This window comes from Dromiciops gliroides, chromosome 4 (assembly GCF_019393635.1).
Source record: "Dromiciops gliroides isolate mDroGli1 chromosome 4, mDroGli1.pri, whole genome shotgun sequence".
NCBI lineage: Eukaryota > Metazoa > Chordata > Mammalia > Microbiotheria > Microbiotheriidae > Dromiciops > Dromiciops gliroides.
Window position 1 is genome coordinate 296,406,541 of NC_057864.1, and position 18,817 is coordinate 296,425,357.

The window sequence follows — 18,817 nt, forward strand, 5'->3', positions numbered from 1 at the left end:
TATTCCACAAACTTCACACTTTTTGGTATCGACTCATTTAAATAAGCTGGAGTTATTATAATTGAACATTACATCTTTTTCCAACTTTTCTTCTAGTTTTGTATTATAATACTCCAGAAAAATAAGATTGTTCAGGCCTCTCCTTCAAAAAGTGTTTAAGCCCTAGACACATTTCCTCTTCATTAGTACTCCCTAACTCTTATAAGCCCAGCCATTTTTTAGACCTACACAGCTAGTTTCTCTGGGATAAACTTTTAGATTAGGGCTTCTTACACTTTTTCCACTGGCAACCCCTTTCCGCCCAAGAAATTTTTACATAACCATAGGCATATAAAGTAGATATACAAATCAAACATTTACTGCCAAACTTTTCACAACCCTCCCATATGGAATGTTGACCCATTTTAAGAAGCTTTGTACTTCTACCTGCCTTTGACATGAGGGGGGAAACCAATCAGACCTGCCTTACCTTAACTTTCCTCCCCATAATGCATCTATCTGAGCTGCCCTAAAGGATGGGGTAAGGTGTACCCAGGAGCCAAAGACCTTTGTGCATTTCCTCCTGCTGCCCACTGCAGGATGAACCGAAGATTATGCCCAAGGCTCCTGGCTCATATCCCTCTCCTGTCTTCTACCAGTCACACTTTGAAGGTGTTAGCCTTGGCACCAGTGTGATGGGAGATGATGGAATATTTGTCTCCCCTCTGTGCTTCGTTAGATGCTTGCAGTTAAGCTATGTGGCATTCCTTTAAATGATCCAAATAAAAGGGACCATTCCCTTCAGCATTCACTGGTTATCTAATTCTTCAGGGAGAACCCTTTAGTTCCAGCATCAGAACCTCATTAATTCTGATCTTTGCTCTGACAATGCAGTAGGCTATTTGTACACAGAGGTAGCCAGCCCCTTTAGGAATGACTTCTACAATAACAAAAAGTCATTTCCTATCAGTTAAAATATTATCAATTTCATGTTTATATGGTCATTCAGTGCCAAATGTTTTTTCTTGAAAAATATATGTGAGGATTTTATGTAGTAGAGAGAGGGACTTAAAACATAGATGAACTAGGTTATTTTAGAAGTCCAAGTTAAAGACCATGAGGGCATGTAATAAAGAGACAAGAGTACTGAAAAATTACACAATCATTGGAACAGACAGTGGCTGAAATATCAGCCTTGAAGTCCCTTGGCCTTCCAAGGCAGCTATAAATCCTGAAAAGAGCAGTTTTGCTCTGGAGACCATACTTGAGAAATAAATCCCCCCTCAGACATCCTTGTCAATCTAGATATAATATATAATTACATATAAGTTTAATAGAGGGGTAAAAGAGGGATATTTTCTGCACAAAGAAATCTTGATCTTTTAGTATAAATAAAAACCAAAAACAACCTACTAAAGGAGCAACTTGCTTTGAAGACCTTTAATAAAATAAGAAGCCAGGGGCAGCTAGATGGCACAGTGGATAAAGCATAGGCCCTGGATTCAGGAGGACCTGAGTTCAAATCTGGCCTCAGACACTTGACACTTACTAGCTGTGTGACCCTGGGCAAGTCACTTAACCCCCATTGCCTCACCAAAAAACCCAAACAAAAATTAATTAATTAATGAAATAGGAAGCCAGACATGACTAAGTCCTAACTTCTTAATTCTGTGAAAGTTTTTAAAAAGGTTTTAACTTACCTAAGCATGACTAACCTACTTAGTTCTTGCCACGGGGACACTTATCTGTTGGTCCTGACACAAATGTGAAAATTAAGACTATGAAACCTATAATGTTATTTGGAATTCAGATACCCACCCAATTCTTTCCCATTAGTGCCACAGTAGACAACTGACTGTTTACAGCCAGTCGACAACTTTTCCTTTATTTAAATATTTCCTGAAATCAATTCAGTTACACTAATGACTTTCAAAAGAATATAAAATTGTTGACTTTTTTATTTTAGAGGTTGTGGCAGGGAGAGACAGAGAAATCCACTTTTATCAGTATAAGAAAACTTCCTCTACCATTTCAGATATTTATAACCTTAGAAAATTAAGTGTTTTGCTCAGGACCACACAGCCAGTATGTATCAGAAGCTGGACTTGATAGGTAGGTTTCTAAATCAAACTGCTTCTCCGATGGTTCACTGGAATACTGAAAATAAATATATTGTAATAAAAAAGGGCTAAATATCCCCCCAAAATTAAAGAATTAGGCAGAGCAAGGTAAAACTGCTTTATTGATTGCAGTTACTACAGTTCAATAAATACTGATTTCCAAAATGAACTCAGCTATTTATCACAGATTCTTCCCTGGAAAGCTGCATGAAGTTGAATTAACTGATTCCCATGGAGATAAATCTGAATCAATTCTTTTTCTTGGGAAATGAAGCCATGCCAAGCTGATAAAGGGCATAAGCTGTTCCTGGAATGGGGATAAATAAAAAAGAAAAAGTTAGAAGAATGTTCCAGTACCTAAGTTGTATAAACAGAAACATAAAAAAAAAATAGTTTAGTTGTATCACAATTGTTTTCAATAGTTAATAAATGCAAAAGAAAACACAGGACAATATAAAAAGCAAGCTAGACTAATTTAAGGGTTTGGGGGTTTTTGGGGGGAGGGGGGCTCGAAGGGGATGATGATAGTGTTATGCTCATGATTCCATTAGTACAGGGAATTTCCAATAACAAAACTTTCTCAACCAATGCAGCTTAGTAAATTTTTCTGCAACCTCCAATCTTAGGGAGTTGCTAAAGGGACTGAGAGATTAAATGAGTTGCCTAAGGATCACACAGTCAGTTATCAAAGGTGGGACTTAACCTTGGGTTGTTCTATTACAAAGCAGGATCTCTATCCACTAAGACATGCTAAATTAAAAACTATAAAAAACTTATCAAAAATATTGGCTAATTATTAATGCTCATTGATAATAATAAGACACAAGAATATATTCTTGGCTATCAAAACAAAGGGCTCTATTTAAACTAAAGAGTCCAAATGTCAATTCCTAGATGCTATCTCTGCCCATAAATGACATTTCTTCCATTAGTTTTAGCGCTCAGTTGGGTTTCATCTCTAGGATCACTGAGCAAGAAGGTATGTTAAAGGTCTCTGGATTCAAATTTCTCCCCCTCCCATTTTGCAAAGGAAGAAACCGAGGCACCCAAGATCACACAATTATAGTATCTTAAAGTGGGATTTGAATGTATTCCTGGCTCTAACTCAACTGACCTATTCATTACACAACATAATATATGGGGGTTGGGAAGGTGAGACAGAGGGAAAAAGAGAGAAAATAATTTAAATAGTCTGGGTGTCCACTTTTCTAAGCAATTAGCAAATACCCTGGAGTAAGAGTGAGATAGGAAATGAGGCAAATCCTGAAAAACATTATTTTTGAATGTATAATCTAACTCTCAAATAAGATATGACTCCACTGTACTCTCAACTTGATAAAGTTTTAGAAAAGTATCAATCCAAAAACAAAGAAAAAAAAAAACAAGGCATACTGATGGTAAAGTAAATCACATTATCTCTTTGTCTCTCCACAACGTCTACATGAATAATGTTGACCAATATAAGTCTCACACTTACTATCATCCCACTATATAATCCACAGAAATTGACACTGATTAGGATGGTGTGGCTTTGTAATAAGCTGCTTGGGTCAAAACACTCAGGGAGTTAAGTTAAAAGCAACAGGGGGGGCAGCTGGGTGGTGCAGTAGATAAAGCACTGGCCCTGGAGTCAGGAGGACTTGAGTTCAAATCCGACCTCAGACACATGACACTAGCTGTGTGACCCTGGGCAAGTCACTTAACCCTTATTGCCCTGCAAAAACAAAACAAACAAACAAACAAAAAAGCAACAGAAAGCAGAAAAACATCTAATAAATATAGATCAAATTTCACCTGCTTTTAAAAAATTATTAAAGGATTCTGGTGAATCTCAGACAGGAATTACACAAATTCTTAGAAGTTTTCTCAACTCTGTGAACATTTCCAAGCCTTCAAAATTTCTTACCGACAACTGAAAACAACATGGTGGCTCTATACAGTAGGGCATCTCCTACCCCACCTTTTAGATGCACTGGAATGCTATCATCCTCCTAAGTTTAAAAAAAAGGTATTATCAGTTCCACAAAAAACTTGATAATATTCAAAAGACTAAGACAGCATATATAAACCGATAAAGTAGATTCCTAAACTGAATTAAATAGTTTCACCACCAATAACACCAAAAAAAATAAAATAAAATAAAAAAGGTACCTAATAATTTATTCAAGACCTGGAGTTTTTCTTGATCGAGATGCCTATATTTAAAACAAAACAGAAAACTAAACATTCAAAATTTAACATATCTTCCTCTAGTATAAGTCAATTTGAACGGTAACAAAAGACAGCATATATAAATACTTTTTGGTAGAAAATGAAACAGACTTTACAATTTTGCTTCAATAAAAGTGTACTAATTAAATATTTAAATCTAATATTAGATACAGCCATCAGGACATTTTTTTCTACAAAAAGAACTTACTTGTTTAATTTTAAAATAGATGCAGATTTTAAAAGAGTATACACAAATGATACTGTTTATAATTAATATCAGAAAATTATATAATAAAATGATTTTGTAACAACTCACAAATATATTGTGTTTTATAGCTATCAAATTCTGGACTACATATATTATTTTCATTTGATCCTCACAGTTATGAAGTAGGAAGTACCTACTTATATATGAGAAAGTTAGACGCAGGGAGCTTAACAGAATTGCCAACAGTCACATAACCAATAAAGCTAGTTTTTGATGGCAGGGTATCCTGAATCCAAGCTTTCGCTTTACCAAAGTTAACTGAAATAGATACTTGTTCATTCATCTGGGAGTGAGCCATGGCCAATTCAATAAAGATCACAAATGAGAGGGATTTTGGCATTTAAATACCAACAAGAACAAATGTTTTTTTTTTAATTAATAAAGTATTTTATTTTTTTCTGTTACATGTAAAGATAGTTCTCAACCTTTGTTTATACAAGCTTTACAATTTCAGATTTTTCTCCCTCCCTCCCCTAGACAGCAGGTAATCTGATATAGGTTTTATATATATATATACACACACACACACACATACACATAATAACATTAATCCTATTTCTGCATTAGTCATGTTATAAGAGAAAAAATCAGAGCAATGATGGAAAACCTCAAAATAGAAAAAAAACAGCATCAAAAACAAAAGAAATAGTATGGTTCATTTAGCATCTATACTCCGCAGTTCTTTTTTTTTTTTTTCCTGGATTTGGAGATCCTCTTCCATCACGAGTTCCCTGGAACTCTTCTGTGCCATTGCATTGGTGAGAAGAATATAGTCCATCACAGTAGATCAACACTCAATGTTGATGTTACTGTGTACAATGTTCTTCTAGTTCTGCTCATCTCACTCATCATCAGCCCATGCAAGACCCTCCAGGTTTCTCTGAACTCCTCCTGCTCATCGTTTCTTATAGCACAATAGTATTCCATTGTATTCATATACCACAACTTGTCCAGCCATTCCCCAATTGATGGGCACCCCCTCAACTTCCAATTCCTTGCCACCACGTAAAGAGCAGCTATAAATATTTTTGTACATGTGGGTCCCTTTCCTCCTTCCATGATCTCTTTGGGAAAAAGACCCAAAAGTGGTATTGCTGGGTCAAAGGGTATGCACAGTTTTATCGCCCTTTGGGCATAATTCCAAATTGCTCTCCAGAATAGTTGGATCAGTTCACAGCTCCACCAACAATGGATTAGTGTTCCAATTTTCCCACAGCTTCTCCAACATTTATTATCTTCCTTTTTTGTCATTTTAGCCAATCTGATAGGTGTCAGGTGGTACCTCAGAGTTGTTTTTATTTGCATCTCTCTAATCATTAGAGATTTAGAGCATTTTTTCATATGGGAATAGATAGCTTTGGTTTCTTCATCAGAAAACTGCCTGTTCATATCCTTTGGCCATTTCTCAATTGGGGAATGACTTGGGTTCTTATAAATTTGATTTAGTTCCCTAACCAAAGAAGACACTGATCATTTCTGCTGCATGGTAAATTTTCTAACACTACCATTCCCCCATCCCCACCCCCTCGCCCTTATAAAGGTTCTTAAACAACAATAACACAACACTACTCTAATTCTTTAACCAAAAAGGAGACAGTGTTGGAATAATATACAATATATGCAAAGTGATTAGTAAATCTTAAAGCATCATATAAATGTGGGGTTATTATTGCTACGTAAATTTAAAATGCAATCATTAAGCATTCTCTTGTACAACAAAAGAAATACCTGGAATAGCTTTTGTTTTTCTGGAACTTTGTTTTTGAACTGCCTGACTGGGGCAACATTTATAGTCCTCTGGGGAATCTGTCGGAGAGCCTGAAGAGAAGAAATCATATTAATAAAATGTTTTAGAAGCAAACAGTGTAAAGCTGAAAATTCCTTCAGAATTTTCCATCTAGTTTAATGTCATTATTTTCTACAAAGAAAATGAGTCCCAGAGAGGAGTAAGTTGCCCAACAAAGTCCACAAAGCTAAAATTGGCAGTGCCAGAATTTGAACACAAGTCACAATTCTTAGTTTAGTCATCTCTCCCCTGCATTATGTGAATGAACACTGAACCCCTGATTTCATTAGTATAAGAACTGTTTCCAATGAGGAAACTTCCTCTAAGAATGTAGGATAGTACTTTTCCTGCAATATACAGTAATGTACAGAGTAATGAGAGGTTAACAGTGACTTGCCCACGCTTACAAAGCAAATTTGTATTAGAATTAAGACAAGTCCTTTCTGACTCTGAGGCCATCTTTGACACACTGCCTTTCCCTGAAACTACTTTAATAAGCCTCTTAAATTTTTGGCTAAATTTATCCTTATAAGAAGCATAAGAAAAAACATGGGGAAATACAGGTCAGGAAGGAGCACAAGAAAACAAAAAACCAGAAAGCCAAAATTACACTAAATTGTAACTTTTTATTACCCTGTTCAATGCATTATAAATCCAATACAAATTATTTAACTGTAATGCAAAAAATTAAACAACCTATATTAGCTAAAATGTTTTTCCTCACCAAATTTATTTACAACCTTGTATTAGGTTGGAATAAGAAAAGCTGACTTTCAATGAAAGTTTACTGTACAGAAAAAATGCCAAACAAGTGCAACTTTTTAAAAGTAAATTAAGAAGTTAAAAGACAAAGTACCAGAAAAAAACCTGTAAGAATTAAAAATGTCCTTTCAAGAGAAGCAGCTAGGTGGTGCAATGGATAAAGCACTGGCCTTGGAGTTGAAATCCGGCCTCAAACACTTGACAGTTACTAGTTGTGAGACCTGGGTAAATCAATCAACCCTTATCGCTGGGGGGGGGGGGGGGGGTCCTTTCATTAAAAATATAAAAACAAAAATTACATCAAACTAGTGCTCCGTTTCCAAAGTACATTAAGTTAAAACAAATGAAGCACTAGAAAAAAGCATTAGAATTAAAAATGTCCTTTCTTTATAAACATAAAAACAAAAAACACAAATTAGCTACTAGAAAGATCTACTGAAAATTCCAAGCTTAATGGTACAAAAAACAATTACATATCCAGTGGAAACAACGAGCATCAGTTGCCCTGGCTTTCCAAGGCAGTTATAAAACCTGAAGAAGGCATTTTGACTTTGCAGTCCTTGGACCGGAACCCACATCTTGCTATTTATTTATATGACCTTGGACGAGTCACTTAATCTGTCTAGGCCTCATTTGTACAAGGATGGGCTTGGGCTAGCTTTAAAAACCGATTACTCCAAATTTGCTCAGTATGTTTTCTTTTTAAATAATTAAGCGATCCAAAAACTAATCCAAACTCGGCAATCCTTACAGACTTAAGAATGAAAGAAGCCCTGAGGAATCTTTCTTGCCCATCCCGGGTCATTTTACAACTGAGGATCAGGGTGAGGAGGCTTACTTGCCCAAGGTCACAAAGGTAAGGAAAGGGTAGAACCCGACATGTGCCCAGGAAGGCTACGTTTCCGTAGATCGTTCGCCTCGGCCTAGGATGCTAACCCCAACAGTGTCAGTAGTGTACGGAGCAGAAAAGGGGGGGGAGGAGGGAGAGGGAAAGATGTGGGAGAAGTGGAGAGACACATTTGGGGTCGGCAGCCTCCCCCAAGCCCACAAAGCTGGTTCTCCCCTGCCTGGGGAGCCTCCCTCCACCTAGGAAGGAGCTCGTAGGTCTCGGTCACCAAGGCCAGTTCAGGCCCGCGATATTCCCCTCCCCCCGGAGGGCGGGGAGTGAGGTCGCCGCCGCAAGGCAGGGCGAGGCCGCATTAGCCGGCCGCCCAACCTGCGGCTTCTCCGAAGGCCGGTAGGCGCCTGCCTCCTATCCCAAGCCTGAACCGAGCGGCGAGGGGGCTTTCCTCACCAGCAAGTTCCGCAGCATTTTGGCAACTTCAGCTCCCCACCAACTGCGACAACTGAACGCTCGGCAAGGACAAGCGCCGTACCGGAACACGAACCGGAACTGGAACTTGCACTTGCACTTCCCTCGGTGAATAGCCCGCGCACGCTCGCCTGCGCAGGCGTCACTTTGTTTTTTTCACCCAAACTCTCTTCTGCGCAGGCGACTGCACCCTCTGGCGTGGGGCGTGGCCTCAGACTGGTGTATCTCCTCCCCAATTACAGACTGCGGCGAGACTACGATCTCTGTCCCAGCTCTGCATAGTCTGATAGCTGCGACCAAAAGGGATTGCCGGGGAAAAGGTGAGGGCATTTACAAGCCCAAAGAATTGTCATTTCGATTCGAATCTGTGCAAGCTTCCAAACATTCCCTAGCTACTTTTGTTGCAAAACACTGGGGGAATGCAGAGATGAGAAACCGACTCCGAAAACCTTATGGTTAAAAATTGTGTTAATATCTTAAGTTTTTACACCCCCTACATTTCCCGATGTAACCGTCATAGCCATTATTTATATTTAAATAGGGGGATGAGTGGAATTCAAAACTACATCGAAAACGTCTGACAGTACAGGTAGTGTTCCTAAGAGGAGGGAGGAGGGATGACTTCTCATAGCTTTTTTTTTTTTTTGGTGTGGTGGGGGGAGGGGAGGTCGCTATTATAATTTATTTTGGAAGGGGTGGGTGACTAACACTAAGAAGTATTAATACAAATTAGAATTTTCTAAGTACAGGCAAGACAGATTCGGGAATTCCAGGAGGGAGGGAACTACAAATTCTTACAAGTTGGGAAGACACTCCAGTTGTCCGGCTAATTTTTTTTTTTTTTGGTGAGGCAGTTGGGGTTAAGTGACTTGCCCAGGGTCACACAGCTAGTAAATGTTAAGTGTCTGAGGCCGGATTTGAATTCAGGTCCTCCTGAATCCAGGGCCTGTGCTCTATCCACTGCGCCACCTAGCTGCCCCGGTTGTACAGCTAATTAACCCTTTCCTGAGCTGGAGCAGACTCTGCTTACAAATTTTCTAGGGGTCAAAAAGTAGCACATGAGCAAGATACTGAAGTCAGGGAAGGACTTAAAGGGTGGAAGTGAACATTAATTACACTAATGAGGGACAAGGTATGCAAATGCAAAAGAGACTGGAGGAAGCAGCAAGTAGAGCAGTTTGGTTGAAGCATAAGAGCAAAGTAGAATGTCATGAAATAAAGCTGTACATGTATAGGTTATATACATGATATACATGATATACATGATATATATATATATATATATATATATATACACATAATAGGTTGGGACCACTTGGCCTTGAATAGTGGACTAAAGATTTTGCTTAGATACTAAAGTTTAAATCTAGAAGAGAACTTATGGATCATCCATTTCCAACCCCCTCATTTTGCATATGAAGATAAAAGGTTGTGACTTACAGGCCACATCTCATTGATATGAAATCTAGGATTCAAACCCAAAGCCTCTGATTCCAAAATCTAGTGCTGCTGTTCTTATTTAATACGAAATGGAGATTTACTGAAAATTTTTCAAAGCAAGGCAATGACATTAATGAGACTGAGCAATTAAGATTCAGCATCTTTCCAAGCTGAGAGATTGGGGGTTTGGGGGGTAGGGAATTAGTAGAGGAAGGCAGGCAGGCAGGCAGGCAGGCAGGAAAGAAGTTACATACTGGTACATAGTGAGAACTTAAATGCTAATTGATTGGTATGAATGTATTCAGGATAAATCAGGAGGAGAGAGAACGATGGTCTTACTACAAACTGCTACAGTGACACCAAGCTCTGGTCAGTTTGATGACTGGGACTCTGGTAACTTAATCACTTAAGGGAGCAAATTTGATTAAGGAAGCTAAACAAGCAAGGGCAAGGTATTTTTTTAATAGAAAGATATGGTACTCAGGCCAATCTGATTGATTTTCCATTTCTGAAGTCACAGTCAGAGAAATATCAATTAGTTAGGAAGGTGAAAGTCTCTAGAATTTGGAAGGCTTCAGGTACAGAAGATTCTAGCTATGAGAGAGGGTCCTAGGTAGAGAGGCCTATTAGTAAATGTTAAATAGATATTTCAAAAAATCAAATGAAAGTACTGGAAGAAAAAAATAGGAAAAATGTTTTCTATAGAAGGAAAAATTCAGAAAGAAGACTGACAGTTTGGAACAAAGGTCCAAAGAAACACTCACTGAAATGACCAGATTGCTAAAGACTCCATGACACAAGAAAAATTAAAATAAGAAAAGATAGAAAAAAAACAGAAGAAAATAAAATGTATCTCATACAAAAGCTGACCTGGATAACAAATCAAGAGAGAGTTTAATAATCACTGGATTACCCAAAAACCATGACCCCAAAAAGTGTCATATTTCAAGAAATCATAAAAGCAAATTGGTCAGAACTCTTAGAAACCAAAAGGCAAAAGAGAAATAGAAAGAATCCATTGGTAACCTCCTGAAAAAAATTCCCAAAATGAAAACTCCCAGAAATATGACCAAAATCCAGAGCTTTTAGTTAAAAAAACAAAAAAATTTGCAAGTTACCAGAACAAAAAATGAGCCATAGTCAGGATGACATAAGACCTACCAGCCACCATTATAAAAGACCAGAGAATTTGAATATTATACTCCATAAGGAAAAAGATTAAGGTTTACAACCACAAATAACTTACCCAGAACAACTGAATATAATCTTACAAAACAGACCTTTAATGAAATAGAGGGTTTCCAAAGCATTTCTCACCAAAAGTCCATGTGAGAAATAATTAGAACTGATATCTTGGAAAGGATCCAGTTTTCTCCCCTTCTTTCTTAGTTCTTTCTTTCCCTCCACCCTGCCCCCCACTCCAAGGTCCAGTCCTCCTTGAAAATAAGATTACATTGCATCTCTTCATCTGGATCAATTTCAACCCAAGCTTACAAAGAATCTTGAGTGTAGACTGATCTAGCTAACCTAAGGGCTTTACTGACAAGGACTGCACCAAACCATAGTTAGGTGGAAACTATTGTGCTCAAATTAGCTTAAGTGGAGGGTCTACATTCTTTCTCTGATGTCTTTTTGACCAAGATTTGAGTGACCTAAATCACTCAAAGTCAAGTATCCCAAGACTTCATAACCCACCTCCAATCATGTCAACCAATTAGATTTGATTGTGTTAACCAAAAAGATTTTAGAGTTAGAGAAGGGTATATAAGCTGTGACCCCCACCACCATTAGTGGTCTTTGGTCTGAGATAAATAGCCATTGACCCTCCTTTTATCAATATTAATAAAATGGTTAAATTACCCAGAAAATATGTTCTCTCATATTTTGCCATATCCAGAGCTAAGTACAAACTTAAGAGAAACAAACATACAGCAAAGATAAACTGTTTACATTCTTATATGGGAAAATGACTCATATATCCCTCAGAACTCCATCATCATCATCATCATCATTGGCTATAGAGGGAGTCTAATTAAACAGAGTGCCCGACAATGGTTCTGTTTATGTCTTGATGATTTTAAAAGAAATGGAAATGAGAAATACTTCGGGGGGGGGAAAGATAGGGAAAATTGACTCATATAACTGGACTGTGCAAGTAAAAGTTTATACCAACAAGAGGAAGGATGTGGATAACACATGAACCTCACTCTCATTTGAACTGGTCAAAGGAGGGAAGAAACACACAGTTGGTTTTAGAAATACATTTCAGTCAACAATGAAATAGGAGGAGAAAATAGTAATGGGAAGGAATAAAGGAAGGATTGATCTAAAGTATATTCTAAGGAAGGGTGGATTCTGAAGAGGGTCTTGAAATTAAGAATGAGAACCCATTATTAGCCTCTAAGTGTTGAGGAAAGAGAGCCAGGGGAGCAGAAGCAGGTTACACTAAACCTAAAGTGCTGGTGCTGAGCTCACTCCTTTCTCACCACTCACATCTTTATAAAGGGGCAATAAACAAAGAAAAGGACTAATGTAAGTGAATAAGATGAAGGAAAATATACAAATAGCAATCATAACTGAATGTGAATTGGATGAACTCATGAAATGGAAGAAAATAGCATAATGGGTTAGAAACCAAAATCCAATAAAGCTGTTTATAAGAAATGCACGTAAAACAGAAAAATGAAAACTGAATTAAAATAAGGGGTTGGAGCAGAATCTATTATGTTTAAAATGAAATTTTTAAAAAGGGGCAGCAGTGGCAGTCATCACCTTAGACAAAACAGAAAAAAAAGATAAACAGGGAAACTGTATTCAGCTGAAAGGTACCCATGACATTTAATATCAATACTAAATATATGCATAACAAATGGCATGCATATATGTCTTAAAGGAAAATCTAAATAAGTTACAGGGGGAAATAGTAAAACTGTAATAGTAGGAGACTTGACCTTACCATTCAAAGACTTTCATAAATCTAAACAAAAAGTAAATAAAAAAGAACATGAATAGAATTTTAGAAAAACTAAATATCATAGTAAAATAAATTAGGTACACAGTAGTAAATGACCATAGCAATCTAGTGTTTGATAAATGCAAAGATCCATGCTTTTGGGACAAGAACTCACTATTTTACAATAATTACTGGGGAAACCTAAAAAGTAGTTTGGCAGAAACTGGGTATAGACCCACATCTCATACCATATTCCAATAAAAGGTCAAAATGGATACGTGATTTATACATGAAGGGTAATATCATAAGCAAATTATGGGAACATGGAATCTTATCTATCAGATCTATGAATAAGGAAAGAATTTGACAAAATGAGATAAAGAGCCTTAGGGGAAGTAAAATAGATAATTTTGATTACATTCAATTGAAAAAGATTTTGCACAAATAAATCCACTGGAGCCAAGATTAGAAGGAAAGCAAAAAACTGGAGGAAAACTTTTTTTTCAGCAAGTTTCTCTAATAAAGGCCTCATTTCTCAGATAAATTGAGAACTGAATCAAATCCATAAAAATATGAGTTATTCCTCAACAGGCAATATTCAGAAGAAGAAATCAAAGCTATTTATAGTTATATGGGGGGAAATGCTCTAAATTGGGGCTTCTTAAATATTTTCCTCTTGTGACTCCTTTTCACCTGAGAAATTTTTATGTGACCCCCAATTTTTTGCAACCCCCACATTCAGTTACATGATGTGACCCACAGTTGAGAAACTAGGCTCTAAGTCATTATTGATTAGAGAAATACAAATTAAAACAATTCTGAGGTACCATCTCACACTTATCTGATGTGATAGAAAAGGAAAATGATAAATGTTGTAGGGGATTTGGAAAAACTGGGACATTAATGCACTGCTGGTAGAATTGTGAACTGATCCAACCATTCTGGAGAGCAATTTGGAACTATGCCCAAAGGGCTATAAAACTATACATAACCTTTGACCCAGAAATACCACTACTAGGTCTGTATCTTAAAGAGATAAGGGGGAAAATGCAAAAAAAAAAAAAAGTAAAAATATAGCAGCTCTTTTTGTGCTGCCAAAGAACTGGGAAATTGAGGGAATGCCTATCAATTGGAAAATGGTTGAACAAGTTGTGATGTATGATTGTGAAGGAGTACTATTGTGCTATTTCTGCTATAAGAAATGATGAGCAAGATAGTTTCAGAAAAATCTGGAAAGACCTATATGCACTGATTCAAAGTGAAGTGACCAGAACCAGGAGAACAATGTACCCAATATTGCACAATGATTGGCTATGAATAACTTAGTTATTCTTAACAATACAATGATCCAAGACAGTTCCAAAGGACTTATGATGAAAAATGCTATCCCCTTCCAAGAGAAAGAACTGATGGAATCTGAATGCACATCAAAGCATACTTTGTTTTCACTTTTTTTTGTTTTTTGGTTTGTGTGTCCTTCTGCAACATGGCTAATATAGAAATGTTTTGCATGACTGCACATGTATAATGAATATAAAATTGCTTGCCTTCTCAAGGAGGGGGGAGGAGAGGGAGAGAATGTAGAACTCAAAATTTTTTAAAAACTAATGTTAAGGGGCAGCAGTGGATAAAGCACCAGCCCTGGAGTCAGGAGGACCTAAGTTCAAATCCGGCCTCAGACACTTGACACTAACTAGCTGTGTGACCTTGGGCAAGTCACTTAAGCCTGACTGCCCCCCCCCAAAAAAAAAACCCAACTAATGTTAAAATTGCTTTTACATGTAATTGGAAAAAAATTAAGTAACTTTTAAAAGTTAAACCTGATAGACCTCCATAGAATGTTGAATACAAGGGAATATACCTATTTTTCACCTGGCATGGCACCTTCACAAAAACTGACCACATTTTAGGGCATAAAGACTCCACAAATGCAGAAAAAACAACATTAAATACATCTTTTATAGATCATAATATATTCAATAAAGGGACACTGAAGAAATTAAAATTAATTTGAGACTAAATAACTTAATAGTAAAGAATGAGTGGGTCAAAGAACAAATCACAGAACAATTAATAAAGATGAACAACTTTGAAAGTGTTAGGAACTCTGGTCAACACGATGACTAACCACCATTTGAGGACTCATGATAATGGATACATCTTCTAATCAGTAAAGTTTGAGGCACTAAAGGGTGGAGAGGCTGGGAAACATGGCCAAATTGGGAATTTGTTTTGCAGGGCTCTCTGTTTATAACAGGAGATATCTTTTTCTTTCTTTCCCAGTCGGGCTTGAGGGTTGACAGGAAAATTTTTGCTGATTGTAAAAAATAATAATTTTTAAGATAATTTGTGTCATATAGGTATTAATGTTGTCTTTGAAAGTTGGACAAAAATTTCCAGTAAATCCAGTGGATTTAATAGTTCCTTTTAATGTGTATGGTCAGATAAATATCTTAATTATGGAACTTACTCAGGGGAGCATATAGTATTCTAGAACTCAATGGTACAAGCACAGTACTGTGCACAACGGGACCATTTAGAAAACCAGCCTCTTCGTAAGTACTATTTTTTATCTGTATTCTATACTTTATATAGGATATCCTATATGACACTAATAAGCACCTTTGACAAATACATCTTGATTTATCCTTCTCAATGTTGATAATCAGAACATTGATCAAAAGCGTCTTCTGTCCTTCCTCATATTTTCATAAATACTTTAGAAGTATGATCTATTGATCATAAAGACTTCAGAGAAAGTTGGTATATGAATTGGTAAGGAAATTCATGCCTCTTCCATTGCCTTGAGGTCATAATATCCTGATAGTTTCCATTTTTTAAAGGATCTTCCTCGATATATCTTGAAAATTTATCTTTGCATACTTATGAAGGTTCATTTCTGGCATGGATTTCTTCTATATGCACTTGGTTAGATCCAAACATTGTCCCCAGTTACATCTTTCTAAGATACCATTGCCTCTTCCTTATGGAGTTCATTGAGTAATGAAGTCATGAAGGTTAAATGCAATAGTTCTACTGTCATCCCTGAGCAGAACAGATTGCACTATCTTATAATTTGGTGTTGATTTTGATCTTTGTGAGCTGACTACATATACTGAAATGTCTCACATCTGTAACCAGTCATTTCCTAAGATATAATTGGTTTCATTTTTGTATATGCAGTAGTGCTATTCAGTGTGCATCATGTTCCAACTTTTTAAAAACAAAGTTTTATTGATCTTTCATTTTTACAATGGCCCAATTCCATCTGTATTTCTCTCTTCCTTCTTCCCAGATAGCCAATCCTGCATAATTTTTTTTAAAAGAGGGGAAAAAAAGGGTTACCTAGGTGGCACAGTAGATAAAGCACTGGCCCTGGATTTAGGACCTGAGTTCAAACCCAGCCTTAGCACTTGACACTTACTAGCTGTGTGACCCTGGGCAAGTCACTTAACTCTTACTGCCCCGCACCCCCCCCCCAAAAGGAAGAAAAGTAAATAGAGGAAAAAAATCAGCAAAACCCATAAAAAACCAACCAACCAATCAACTCAAACCTACAATACACACAATATTCCACATGCAGAGATAGCACCTCATCTCTCTCCTGAGGTCAAGCTTATTCTTTGTAATTTTGCCAAGATTCATTTTCAATTGTTTTGTGGTTGCTCTTCCTATTTAATAATCATTGTGTATAGTACTTTCTTGGCTTAGCATATTTCACTTTGCATCCATTCATGTATTTGCCTGATTCTCTTTTCATCATATCCATCATTTCTCATAAGATAGTAATATTCCATAACATGTACCACAATTTCTTGGCAATTCTTGAACATATTTGTTTCTGGTTCTTTTCTGTCACAAAAATACAGCAAATATATTTTGGTGTCTATGGGGCTTTTGTAGTTTTTTTTGTTGTTGTTGTTGCTGATGACCTTGTTGGGATATAGGCTTAGCAGAAGGATCTCTAGCTCAAAGGGTAAAGACATTTTAGCTTTATTTGCATCATTCCAAACTGATTTCCAGAATGATTGTACAGCTCTGTTAACAATGCATTATCATTTCTGTCTTTCTTCCATCTTTGGTCATCTTGGCCAATTTGCTGAACATATGAATCTCGGAGGTTTGTTTTTTTTTTAATTTGCATTTCTCTTATAAGATTAGGTTGGAGCTTTCTTTCATAAAGTTTATACTTTGCAATTATTCTGAAAACTGTATATTCATATCCGTTGCCAACTTGAAGAATTGCTTTTGGTCATATAGACTTTGGTCTTATATACAGTATTTGTTTGATGTCTATACTTCTTGCAGGTCAAATGCTTATCATGAAACTATGCTGACTGGGTCACTATAAATTTGTTACATAATTTCAACTGAATCTTCGCTGAGGCAACACAATCCTTTTACACCTCCCTAATTACTTCACCATCCCACTCACTATAGTGGTTTTTCCAAATTTTTTGATCCCTCCTCAAATCTCCCCTTCAACTGAGAACATTCCCTAATATTTCACTAAAAATACAAGGGGGCATTTGCAGATAACTCCCTTTTCTCTCCATCTCACATCACTCAAATGCCTTCCCCTACATCTCTTCCTTTACTCCTGTCTCACATGAAGAGGTGATCCTTCTTGCCAAGGTAAATCCTCAACACGTACAAGTGTTCCCATCCCATCCTTTCTACAGCAGATTGCCTCCTCTGTTTCCTTACCTTTTCACTAATTTCCAATCTTTATGGGCTGTTTCTATGTTTTATACAAACATGCCCATGTTTCTCCCATGCACCATCACCACCCATTCCCTCACTTGGTCCATAAAACTGAACTATCATCCTATGTTTTTTTTCTCTTTTGTGGCCAAACTCCCTGAGAAAAATGACTACAGTCAATGCCTCCACTTCCTTTCCTCTCACTCTTAATTCTAGTCTGGTTTCCAATTGCACCACTGAACTGAAATTGCTTTCTCCAAAGTTACAAATAATTACTTAATTGCCAAATCTAAAGTCCTTTTCTCAGTCCTCATCCTTCTTGACTTCTATGTAGTCTCTTACACTGTCAATCAATCTATTTTCTTTAAACTCTCTTCTCCTTTGGTTTTCCTAGCATTACTCTATCCTGGTTCTCCTGCCTGGCTGACTGCTCCTTCTCAGTCTCCTTTGCCGAATCTTCTTTCAGCCCATATCTGCTAATTGTGGATGTCCTCCAGGATGGGTATCATTCCTAGGTGCTCTTCTCTTCTCCATTCATACCATTTTACTCAATAAGTTCATTAGTCTCACGCATTCAATTATCTCTATCCTGATGATTTTCAGATCTCTTTATCCAGTTCTAATCTTTCTCCTAATTTCTAAACTCAAATCTCCTATTCTCTATTGGGCATCTCAAACTGGATGTTCTGTAGATAACTTAAATGCAAATGTTCAAAACAAACTCTTTATCATTCTCCCCAAGCCCATCCCTTTTCCTAAGTTCTTTATTGAGGGCAGGTATCACCATGCTCCCAGTAATCCAACCTGATAACACAGGTGTCATTCTCAATACCTCAATCATACTATTCCCCCCCCCCCCACCCTCTGGCCAATCCAATCTATTGTCAAGTTCAGTCAATTCTACTTTTGCAACATCTATTATATATACCCTTTTTGCTCCTCTGAGATTGACATCTGCCTGGTACAGGCCCTCATTACGTCATGCCTAGAGTTTTACAAGCCTGCTGGTTTGTCTCTGTTTCAAGTTTCTTCCCATTCCACTCCATACCCCACTCAGCTATTATAGTGATCTTCTTTGGTTAAGAATTTCTCTTGCCCATGGATATGAAAGTCATGATATACTTACTTCTCTTCTAATTTTTTACATGGCATGATCTTCTAATATGCAGATCATGTTTCCATTTCGAATTTATTGTACAATATGATATATATCAGTGTAAACCTAATTTCTGCCAGACTTCTTTCCAGTGCTCCCTGAAATTCTTATCAGATATTGTGTTCC

At 37.1% G+C, this 18,817-nt stretch overlaps 1 protein-coding gene across 1 annotated transcript; it reads right to left on the reverse strand.

Annotated features, from left to right (window-relative positions):
• Positions 1-2,203: 2,203 nt before the first annotated feature.
• On the reverse strand, positions 2,204-8,594 carry LOC122752525 (cytochrome c oxidase subunit 7A2, mitochondrial; the record flags this gene model as incomplete). The annotated part of the gene is made up of 4 exons (XM_043999335.1): positions 2,204-2,406; positions 4,006-4,090; positions 6,307-6,396; positions 8,421-8,594. Coding segments are annotated over 4 exons (408 nt in total), but the record flags the coding sequence as incomplete, so codon positions are not given.
• Positions 8,595-18,817: the final 10,223 nt, after the last annotated feature.